General features: G+C 42.8%; 1 protein-coding gene across 1 annotated transcript; it reads left to right on the top strand.

The window, feature by feature from the left end:
* Window positions 1–9,216: 9,216 nt before the first annotated feature.
* On the top strand, window positions 9,217–11,093 carry LOC121017128 (C-C motif chemokine 7-like). The gene is made up of 3 exons (XM_040455224.1): window positions 9,217–9,362; window positions 10,095–10,212; window positions 10,602–11,093. The coding sequence occupies exons 1-3, from the start codon at window positions 9,287–9,289 to the stop codon at window positions 10,705–10,707; spliced, it is 300 nt and encodes a 99-aa protein (XP_040311158.1). The 5' UTR covers window positions 9,217–9,286; the 3' UTR covers window positions 10,708–11,093.
* The last annotated feature ends 345 nt before the right edge of the window (window positions 11,094–11,438 follow it).

Here is an 11,438-nt window from a genome sequence, read left to right as displayed (position 1 = left end):
TTTTTTTTTTTTTTTTTTTTTTTTTTTTTTTTTTTTTTTTTTTTTACATATGGAGACCGGACAAATTGCTTTTCTCTGGGAGAGGAGGAAGTTCCACCCCTGGGATGGTGTGAGTGTCCTTGCAAGGACCATTAATACAAAGACTATGTTTTAAATTCTAAAGAATTGCTAGAAATGCTATTGTGGAGATGTATATTATATAACTATTGATCAATATATAAATATATATTTTTGTACAAAACTGCTTTTGGTGTTTTCTTGAAAGAAATTAAAAAGCTGAGTGTAATCTTGGTGATTAGGAGGGAACATGTTTGCAGAGGGTGGGCTTGTGTTGGGAGGAGTGACAATGTGGATTGGCCCTGGTCTTTTTCACTGGGTAGGCAAATCTGAGTGCCTATAGAAGAATCTTTAAGTCAGGACCCAGTCAAGCATTCCAGCCCTACCATTCTAGTCCCCAAGACCATCTGTCCAGATCCCAATTACCCTTGTCACCCTATCTCTTTAGCAACGCCCCATGTCCTTTCTCACAGCCCTTGACCCCTGCCCTCAATCTCTCTCATCATCTACTACTACTGCCCCCTACCTGGGATACTTGCCCCCAACCTCTCCCCCTCCAAGTAATCTTCCAACTTGGAGTAATACAGACACTGCCGACTTTGGGAAATCAAGGAGAAACTGAATGACCACTGATAAGAGCGTCAGATTCAGATTTCATAAAGAAGATATGACTTGAACTTCTCCTTGATGAGTACATGAGATTTTTCTAGAAAAATTACAGTATCATTTAGAAGAGGAGAAAGAAGAATGGAGCCAAATACCTGGAGGTAGGAATGATGATGGTGTGTACATCAAAGAGGGTGAAAACCAATCAGGTGGGAGTTGGGGTCCATGTCGGTGTCAAGTGTTGGGGAAGTTTAGGAAGAAAAGTTGGAAAAGGGTTTTGAATGTCAGGATGGTAAGTCAGGACTCAACTTCATAGATTAAAAGGAGATGTTGACAATGTTTGAGCCAATGAGGAAGGACATGCCATGTTCAAAGATTCAGAGGTGAGTGTCAGTAAATGTAACTTATTGGCTTCATACACGTTTGGAGAAGTATGGACAAGGGAGAGGCTACTGTCATGATCCAAGAAAGAGATGATGAGTGCTTGAATATGGAGCCCAAGAAGCAGCTTTGGAGAACAATGAGCTAGGTAGAGTGAAATGCTGTGTGTTGTAGATGGAAGAGAAGGACCTGTGACCTAAGACTCAGAAGCCCTTTCTACAATCCACATTCTAAGAGACAGTTTACCTGAAATCAGAACGTGCTTCTCTTCACCAATATCCCCCATTTCAATCCAAGGAGCACAGGATCATCCATTTATATGGATGGATCTCTTTTCCCTGAATGTCCACCTAAGGTCTGTACTTCCTTGCATGGCATTTGACCTACCTGTGAGGCATTTGACCCATCTAAGCACAGGCAGCCCTTCCACTTAAAGAAAGCAGATCTCTTGCCCTATTGAATAAATTCTGCATGGTGGTTTTGCAGATTCACCAGTCTAGTCTGGTGGTGAGATGGCTACTGTATCAAGCTAGACCAGGCAATGCCTTCAGCAGCTGGGGAAAACCCTGGCTGGCAGGGACACTCGAGTTCTAATCCCAGTCTTGGCATTGACTCACTCTGTCATTCAGAGCAGATTGGGTATTCTGAGTTTCCATCAGTAAAATGGGGGTGATAATGTGCTACAAATAGGAATTTGGCAGAACCTAGGTTCTAGGATCTGGGAGTGTGTGTGTTGGAAAACCTCCATCTCCAACAGTTGGAGCTGGAGATGAATAAAGGGGATTCTGCTTCCATATTCCTAAGATAGTCCAGGGTCCCTGGTTCAGGCTGAGGGATTCTATCAAAGCTCCAAGCTCCCCAAAGTGCCTTGATACATCTGTCAGAAGACAACTTATTGGCTGCTTTTTATGGAACTCTCTGACCCATCTGCCAGGTCCAGTAGCCCTCCCTGCTTCTCCTCCACTCCTCCAGTCTACATCCTTGATTGCCAAGCAGGACTAAATCCTCAGCTGCAGTGGATGCCAGGGGGGCAAAAGGGAATGGAGTGCGAGCACATGGGACATCCACATACAGTTTAGGGAGCGTCAGACCCTCTAAAACCAGGCAAATTTGTGATGGAGGGTCTGGAGGGAGGGGACGCCGAGGGAGAGGCAATCCATGTGCTCAAGCCCAAAAGCAATCCACTCACATTCCCTTTCCAAGCCACATCTATTCATTTTCAGGAAATCTTGAATCTATTTTTTTTTCTCCAGCTAAGCAAGGGAGTCCTTGCTCCTTGCATGAGAAAACCGTGAACATGAGGCACTGGCAATAGGCCCTGGTTCAGGAGGCAATGCCAAGTGTGGTGTATTCATTTCCTGTTGCTGCCAACAGTCTGTTTCAGGAAATCTAGGCCTTTTCTATCACGCTCGAAATTCTTCCAGCCTGTGCTCATTGCCCAATTCCAAAGTCGCTTCTACATTTTTTAAAATATTTATTATGGCAGCACCCCACTTATAGATATTCCAGATATCAAAATCTCTTTTAGTTTCTTATTGCTACTGTAACAATTTATCATTAACATAATGGCTTAAAACAACACAAATATATTACCTTATAGTTCTGGAGACCAGAAGTTTAAAATGGGTCAGTAGGGCTGCATGCCTTTTGGAGGCTCTGGGAAAGAATCTGTTTTCTTGCCTTTTCTAATTTTTAACGTTTATTTATTTTTGGGACAGAGAGAGACAGAGCATGAACGGGGGAGGGGCAGAGAGAGAGGGAGACACAGAATCGGAAACAGGCTCCAGGCTCCGAGCCATCCGCCCAGAGCCCGACGCGGGGCTCGAACTCACGGACCGCGAGATCGTGACCTGGCTGAAGTCGGACGCTTAACCGACTGCGCCACCCAGGCGCCCCTCTTGCCTTTTCTAATTTTTAGAGGCCACCTGCATTCCTCATGGCCCCTTTCTCCATTCAACATAGCTTTAAGGTGGAGGAGGGTGAAGCTACAAGGGATCAAAGTTTTGATACTGTTGAAATAAAGATGGCATTAACCTGAACCACGTTGTTATACATGATAATTGTAGTCAGAGCGACTACTGTGAAAATAACTAAAATATACATAGTAAAAGAAAAAAGGGAATAAAATGGCATACAATAAAATAGTATTATTTATGTATCACAAAAGAAAACAGTAATGGAAAGAGGACCGAAGTCAGTGAGATGGCCAAATAAGATGTCCCTTGCTCATATCTCCCCCTTAACAGCAATAATTTTGCACCCATGCAGGGACAAAAGTGCCTTTTGGGAGCTGTGCGATCCAGCACCATATGCCAAGGAAGAAGTCACCCCTTCATTCATCAAGCCAAAAGCATTCAGATATTGGTCCTGGCTGTGGAATCTGCAGGGACCTCTCTTGGCTGTATTCTGGGAGTTCCTGGGGAACACTGTCTTGGACAGTCACCTACAGATGGGAGAGCATCTATCAAAGTCCAGATTTTTAGTGGAGAAGTTCCAGCACGCTGTTGGAAAAAAATAAATCAAGTTTGGATGCAGTGGAGAGGGCAAAAGGAACAGTCTGACATTACCTGCATCACTCCTTCTCCAAAGTGGCATAGACCAGTGCCAAGAGAGACCCTCTCAGCCCTTGATTTCTCCTGTGGGGAAAGTGAGGGCATTTGGGGTGTGCTTCCCCAGCTCCCCAGCTAGGTGGAAGCTACCAAAGAGATCCATTTGTTTCCTGTCTCATCCAAAGTACTAACTCATTGAGCTACATGACCCAAGGAACAAAAAGAGGCTGACAGGGCAGGAGATAAGACTTTTTTAAGGCATTCAAAGGGCATGGATCCTACTAACTGCACCACAGACTTCATCAAGAAGCCTGCCCACAGGCCACTGGAGACATCTCACTGGCAGATCCCTTTAACTGGCTCCATGGGCACCCTCAGCACTCTATGAGCTTCACCAAAACACCCCTCCCCAACCTGCATCTGTTTCCCTGCATCTGTGACTGCTCCTGACAAGGGCAAGAGCAAGCTTTGACAGACAGCTAGTGGTCCAGCACAGAAAACCACCTGCAGCTGTGATCCAGGGAGAGACCATAAATGTGAGCTTTAGTTATGCCCTTGAGGAAGCAAGACAGACTGTCAGCATTCAGCCTGGTGTATTGCAGGATTGAGAGAAGGCATACACGCTTAAGAACTCTGTCACAAGAAGGAGAAAGAAGAATGGAACAGACATATCTATAGAAGTTCTGAGAAAGCCTCAAAATCCCTAGCAGGGCTGACAGAAGGAAGTTGTCTCCCAAAGCCAGTCAGCAAAGACTAGAGGAGAGGGGGGCACCAGGGTGACTCAGTCAGTTAAGCTTGCTAACAAGTCAGTTAACTCTTGTTTTTGGCTGAGGTCATGATTTCATGGTTTTGTGAGTTCAAGCTCCATGCTGGACTCTGTGCTGACAGTGTGGAGCCTGCTTGGGATTCTCTCCTTCCCTTTATTTATTTATTTTTTTTTAATTTTTTTTTAACGTTTATTTATTTTTGAGACAGAGAGAGACAGAACATGAACGGGGGAGGGTCAGAGAGAGGGAGACACAGAACCGGAAGCAGGCTCCAGGCTCTGAGCCATCAGCCCAGAGCCCGTCGCGGGGCTCGAACTCATGGACCGTGAAATCGTGACCTGAGCTGAAGTCGGAGGCTTAACCGACTGAGCCACCCAGACGCCCCTCTCCTTCCCTTTATCTCTGCATCTCCCTTACCTGTGCTGTCTCTGTCTCTGTCTCTCTCAAAAATAAATAAATAAACTAAAAAAAAAAAAAAAAGACTAGAGGAGGTGACTGCTGCTTCTTCTTCAAATTCAAAGAAACAAAACAAGACTTTGAGGAATATGTAAAATCAAAGAAACATGACACCACCAAAGGATCACAATAACATTCCAGTAACTGACCCCAAAGGCACGAAGATCTATGACTTACCTGAAAAAGAATTTAAAATAGCCTTTTTAAGGAAGCTCAATGAACTACAAGAAAACAGAGAAAGTCCTTTCAACAAAATCAGGAAAACAAAACATCAACAGAATGAGAAGTTTAATAAAGAGATAAAAAGCATTAAAAAGAAGAAGTTGTGGAGCTGAAGATGCAATGAATGAAATAAAAAATACAATAAACATCATCAACAGCAGAATGGACCAAGGGGAAGAAAGAATTTGTGGAGAAGACCTTAGAAATTATCTAGTCAGAGAATAACAACAACAAAGAACGAAGAAGACTGAAGAAAGCCTATGTGATCTCTGGGATATTATTAAAAGAAAAAAAAAATCTGTGAATTATTGGAGTCCCAGAAAGATAGAGAGGGAGAAGGGGCAAGAAAATTTCTTTAAAATTTTTTTAACGTTTACTCATCTTTGCAAGACAGAGAGAGACAGAACATGAGTGGGAACGGGGCAGAGAGAGGGAGACACAGAATCTGAAGCAGGCTCCAGGCTCCGAGCTGTCAGCACAGAGCCCAATGAAGGACTTGAACTCACGAACTACGAGATCGCGACCTGAGCCAAAGTCAGACGCTCAACTGACTGAGCCACCCAGGCACCCCAAGAAAGCTTCTTTAAAGAAGTAATGTTTGAGAACTTCCCAAATCTGGGGAGAGTTTTCAATATCCAAATTCATAAAGTTCATAGGTCACCAAACAAACTCAACTTTAAAAACTCTTCTCCGAAGACATATTGTAATAAAACTGTTAAAAAAAACAAAGACAAAAAGAGAATCTTAAAAGCAGAAAGAGAAAAGAAACTTGTCACTTACAAAGGAACTCCCATAAGGTAATCAGAGGGTTTCTCAGCATTAACTTCACAGTCAGGAGAGAGTGGGATGGTGTCTTCATTACCATTAGACCTGCCTTATAAGAAATGCTGAAAAGGGTTTTTCGAGCTGAAATGAAAGGATACTAATTAGTAACATGAAAACATATACATCACACTAGTAAAGGTAATTATATAGTCAAGTTCAGAATAGTCTAATACTGTAATATTATACTGTATTAACCACTTTACTATAAAGGCTAAAGGACAACATTATTAAAAATAATAGCTGCAATAATCTGTTAAATGTTACACAATGTAAAGAGAGGTAATGTAGCATAACAAACATAAAAGGAAAGATATAAAGGTAAAGGTTTTGTATGCAGTCAAAGTCAAGCAACCAGGCATAAAATAGCTTGTTGTATCTATTAGATGTATTATGGGAGCCTCATGATAGCCTTAAGGCAAAAATCTACAGTGAATACACAAAAAAGAAAGAGAAAGGAATCAAAGAATACCACTATGAAGAATCATCAATTCACAAATGAAGGGAGCAAGTGAGATAGGAGAAAGGAACAAGGGAACTACAAAATAGAAAAAAGTAAGATGGCATTATCAAGTCCTTACCTATCAATATTCACCAAATGTGAATGGACTAAATTCTCCAGAAAAGGCATACTGTGGCTAAATACATTAAAAAATTACAAGTAAGACCCAACTATATGCTTCCTACAGGAGACTCACTTTGACTTTACAAACACACGTGGGCTCAATGTGAAAAGATGGGAAAGATATTCCAAAAGAGAACAGGAATAACTATACATGTAGCAAAAAATAGACTTTAAGCCAAAACCTGGAAGCGACAAAGAAGATCATTATGTAATTATAAAGGGGTCAATTCATCCAGAGGATAGAACAATCATAAATATAACTATACCCAACATTGGAGAAACTAAACATATTGAGCAAATACTAATGGATCAAAGGGGAAAAATAGATCACAGTAATAGCAAGGGACTTTTATACCCCCTTCAACAACGGATAGATCAACCAAACAAAAATCAGTAAGGAAATGTTGGACCTGAAGTACTTTGGATCAAATGTACCTCACAGACATATATAGAACATTCCATCCGATCAAATGGAATGTATACAGAATGTACATTCTCCTTAATCACACACAAAACATTCTCCAATGTTACGTGATAGATAACAAAGCAAGGCTTAGCAAACTTTAAAAAGACTGAATTCATGCCAAGTATCTTTTCCTAACACAATGGTATGAAACTATAAATCAATAACAAGAGGAAAACTGGAAAATATGCAAACATGTAAGGATTAAACAACACACCCCTAAACAATCAATGGGTCAAAGAAGAAATCCAAGGGAAATAAAAAATATCTTGAAGGTAACAAAAATGGAAACACAACCAACCAAAACGTATGCAACACATCAAAAGCAGTTCTAAGAGAGATGCTTGTAACAATGGATGCAAACATTAAGAAAAAAAGGAAGATCTCAAATAACAAACCTAACTTTATACCTCAAGAGACAACAAAAAAGGCACAGGAAGTAATGAATATCAGAGCAGAAGTAAATTAAATAAAGACTGAACAACAATAGAAAAGATGGACAAAGCCAAGGGCCTCTCATCAAGCCCCCTTTCCATTAATATCATCAGCGATTTGTTGATGAGCTTGTAGTGTGTGCATATAAACAAGGGCAGGTTGAAACAGCAAACGGACAACTGGTTTTCAAACTCTAGTCGTTAGATCCTTGAGATATGTATGAGAAGAGAGGTTGTGAAGACTCCCGTCTTAGCCTCCAACTGAGCAAGTCCACTTTGATTTTATTCATAAGTTTGGCTTCCCCTCTATTCTTTTTATAAGAGAGAGAGAGAGAGAGAGAGAGAGAGAGAGTGAGTAGGGGAGAAAGGCAGAGTTAAAAAGAGACAGAGAATCTTAAGCATGATCCATACTCAGCACGGAGCCTGACGTGGGGCTCAATTCCAGGACCTGAGCCCAAACCAACAGTCAGACACTCAACTGACTGAGCTGCCCAGGCACCCCATCCCTTCTGTTATTTTACTTGTAATAATATTTTCATAGATAATCCGATATTTTAAAAACCACAGCATCCCATGATCTTATTAAGTGCTTTGTAGTTCAGATAGCCTATGGAACAGATAGTGGTTTAAAAACATGTCTGCAAATTCTTTTATGGTCCTCAAATTAAGAGATGTGGTCTATGTTCCCTAACTTTGTACCTGGGAGTCTTAAACCATCATGTAAAATATCCATATCCAGCTATGTGGCGGGACCACTGGAAAGATGGGGGTGGGGGCAAGAAGCTTCCATCTGATCCAATCCCCAGCTGTTTAAGACCTCCCAGCTCAGACACCTGACACTGAGTGAAAGCCTTGAGATGACCCCAGTCTCAGCCACCATCCAACTACAATGATGTAAAAATCCCTGAGCAAGAACTACCTGGCTGAGCCCGCCAAGTCCCATATCCAAAAGCAAAATCAATTATTGTTCTTGCTTTAAATCACTGTTTTCAGATGGGTTGTTATAGCATTTAATTACTAGATATACAATTTTAGGTATTATTCTAAAAATAGAGAAGTCTACTTTTCTGCTAATGTCCTATTATCGCATTCTTCTTTGGGTTTAAGCAAAGCCACCAGGGGGGGCGCCTGGGTGGCTCAGTCGGTTGAGCGGCCAACTTCAGCTCAGGTCATGATCTCGCAGTCTGTGAGGGCTGTGAGTTCGAGCCCCGCGTCGGGCTCTGTGCTGACAGCTCAGAGCCTGGAGCCTGTTTCGGATTCTGTGTCTCCCTCTCTCTGACCCTCCCCTGTTCCTGCTCTGTCTCTCTCTGTCTCAAAAATAAATAAATGTTAAAAAAAAAATTTAAAAAAAAAAGAAAAGAAAAGAAAAGCCACCAGGGTTTAAAGCAGTAAAGGATTTTTTTAGTCCATTTTAAAGCCCAGCCAAAGTTTTACTTTCTCTGGAAACTGGGGTCCTGGAGATGCTGTCTGAAAGGAAAATTGGGGAAATCCCTTACATTTCTTTGATTTGGTAACCCTACTTCCTTTCTTTTTCTACATAAAGTGTTTCATTTCAAAAAAAAAAAAAAAAAAAGGAACCCTTGGTAACAGTAATAGATCACACACTGCTTGGGCATAGCCAGCACCTCACCAACACACCAGAGCCTGAATGGAAAGCAGGCCAGCATCAATCACATTTCTCTCTCATTTCCTAGTATGTTCCTCAGGGGAGGGCAATGGCTCAGCAGATTTACTATTCCATCCTATGATTCATTCAGAAGAGCAAAGCCCTGTCATCCACTCACTTTCTTCTTATTCCTGTCTTTCCCTATAAAAGGCAGGCAGAACCCCCAGAGGGGCAGAGAAGCTGAGACCAGCTTGGAAACCTCCAGCTCTCACACCCAAGTTCCTCGCTCCCTGCAGACATGAAGGTCTCCGCAGCGCTTCTGTGCCTGCTGCTCACAGCTGCTGCCTTCAGCCTCCAGGCACTTGCTCAGCCAGGTAAGCCCCTCTCTCCTTCCCTCTGAAGCCCACTACCCCACCTCTGGGTTCTCATAATCAGGAAAGTCAGAGAAGGACACGGAGGGAGCCGGATCACACAGCTGCTCCAGGGCAGAGCCTGGATGAGAATTCCAGCCGTGGACCCCAAACCCAGTCCTCCCAGGACTCCAGCTCTGTAATCACACCCTCCGTGTAGTTACTGCCCCGGCTCCTTGCAACAGGGGTTGGGGACTTGGGTCATCAAAAAGCAGGGGACTCTGGTGGAGAGGGTGCAGGGTATCTCCAGATATGGTGGAGGGGAAAGGAGGAGACCCAGAATCTGGTCTATGCTTCGTTCGGTCCAGGATCCAGAGACAGGGTTCTGCAGAGGCTGCAGGTATCGGAGAAACTGACAACTAGGAACAGATTGCTCAGAGCCTAGAGGGGGACCTATAGCTGGGGTCCCCTTGACCTGAGGAGCTGGACTATTCTATGAGCCTCTCCTAGAAATACCCAGATTTGTCACCATTCCTCTTCTCTTCTTAATGAGCTGCGGTATCCTTCCACTTTACAGTCCATGCAAGTGAGAGAGTTTCAAGACAGATGTAGGTACTTCAAGACAGACCTAGTCCTTAGGGATTTAGGGTAGGTGGCTTCCCTTTCCTTTGACTCCTCCTCCTTACTGTTCCCTCGTTTTCAAATGAAAGTCCCAGCACACACCCTCAATAGCCTTTGTTGTTTTTGTTTCCACAGAGGGGATTAATAGCCCAACCACCTGCTGCTATAGATTTACCGTTAGAAAGATCCCCATCCAGAAGCTGAAGAGCTACAGAAGAATCACCAGCAGCTATTGTCCCAGGGAAGCCGTGATGTGAGTGAAGCCATGACCACCCACACTCATCCCTTGATCTTGAGCTCGCTCCCAGACAGTGGATTGGGTTCTATGATAAGACTGAGTTGGAATTTAACCCTCAGATGCTTAGACTAATCCAACCCCAGGAATTTTTTTTATGGGAAAAGTGAATTCAAGAAAGTAAAGAGACTTCCCATTTTCAGCTCCCTGTCCAGACATTGGTTCAGATGTCAGTTCTTTCATCTAGGAGCCAAGATGGCTTCACCTAGGTCAGCAAAAACAGCTCCATCCCCAGAGGTCCCTTCCTAACCTCAGGCTAATGGGCCAGGCAAGTTTTCCATAGAGTAGGTTACACTCCCAAGCTGAATCTTCAAGGTGCTCTATCTAATTGCCCTCTTTACCCACAGCTTCAAGACCAAACAGGCCAAGGAGCTCTGTGCTGACCCCAAGCAGAAGTGGGTCCAGGATTTCATGGAGTACCTGAACAAGAAAACCCAAACTTCAAAGCTATGAACCTTCATGCCCACAATGAAGCCAAGTCAGTACTCAGGGAACAATTAATGTATATGCCCTGTTCTTTCCAACATGCATTCTGAAATTATTCTATTACAATTCTAAGGAATATGAAATTTGTGTAATAATGTGAATCATGGTTTTTCTTAAGTAGTGTATTATGTCATCTTCTAAGTTGTTAATATTTTAATTTAATGGGCTCTGGAATTGGATGTGTTTCAAATGCAAACCTTTGGACACATGTCACTTCAGACCCTTGAAAACTACAGGATGCTCCTTCCTCTCTACCTCACTGTAGTGTTGTGAGTATCTGTGCATGAATCAATGCAAATAAACATATATTTAATTTTTAGGAGGGGATGTCCCTATGAAACATAATAATATCATAGAACTGAATATTTTTATATGTACAGCTCTTGAATTTTCACATAAAATATGTTTTTGGGTAAAACCTGACTTTGATGCCTTTTTAAAGGATAAGATAAAGCTGGTGGGAGTACCAGAGAAAGGAGGGTTGGATTCAGAAGGTGGGGCTTGTGTTCTGGAGGAATGAGTATATGGTAGACTCCGGGCTTGCCCCCAAGCTGGGCTCGCCCCCAAGCTGGGCTCACCTGCATGTCAAGGAAAGTCAGCTTGGCTGGCGCCAGGGTTAGCCAGCTCCACAGCTCCAGATCTGACATCAGTTTCAGTCATTTGTTCAAATACCTTCTTCCTTTCCAAAGTCATTTCTT

The sequence above is a fragment of the Herpailurus yagouaroundi genome, unplaced genomic scaffold, assembly GCF_014898765.1.
Source record: "Herpailurus yagouaroundi ecotype Mexico unplaced genomic scaffold, PumYag 215, whole genome shotgun sequence".
Taxonomy (NCBI): domain Eukaryota; kingdom Metazoa; phylum Chordata; class Mammalia; order Carnivora; family Felidae; genus Herpailurus; species Herpailurus yagouaroundi.
Note: the sequence above shows the minus strand (reverse complement) of the source record. Positions and strands in the feature narration are given on the sequence as shown.

Excerpts from the sequence above, each read along its gene's own strand:
- LOC121017128 (XM_040455224.1), top strand. The coding sequence starts at position 9,287 with ATGAAGGTCTCCGCAGCGCTTCTGTGCCTGCTGCTCACAGCTGCTGCC. Across the intron at positions 9,363-10,094 it reads CCAGGCACTTGCTCAGCCAG|AGGGGATTAATAGCCCAACC; the intron begins GTAAGCCCCTCT and ends TTGTTTCCACAG. Across the intron at positions 10,213-10,601 it reads TGTCCCAGGGAAGCCGTGAT|CTTCAAGACCAAACAGGCCA; the intron begins GTGAGTGAAGCC and ends CTTTACCCACAG.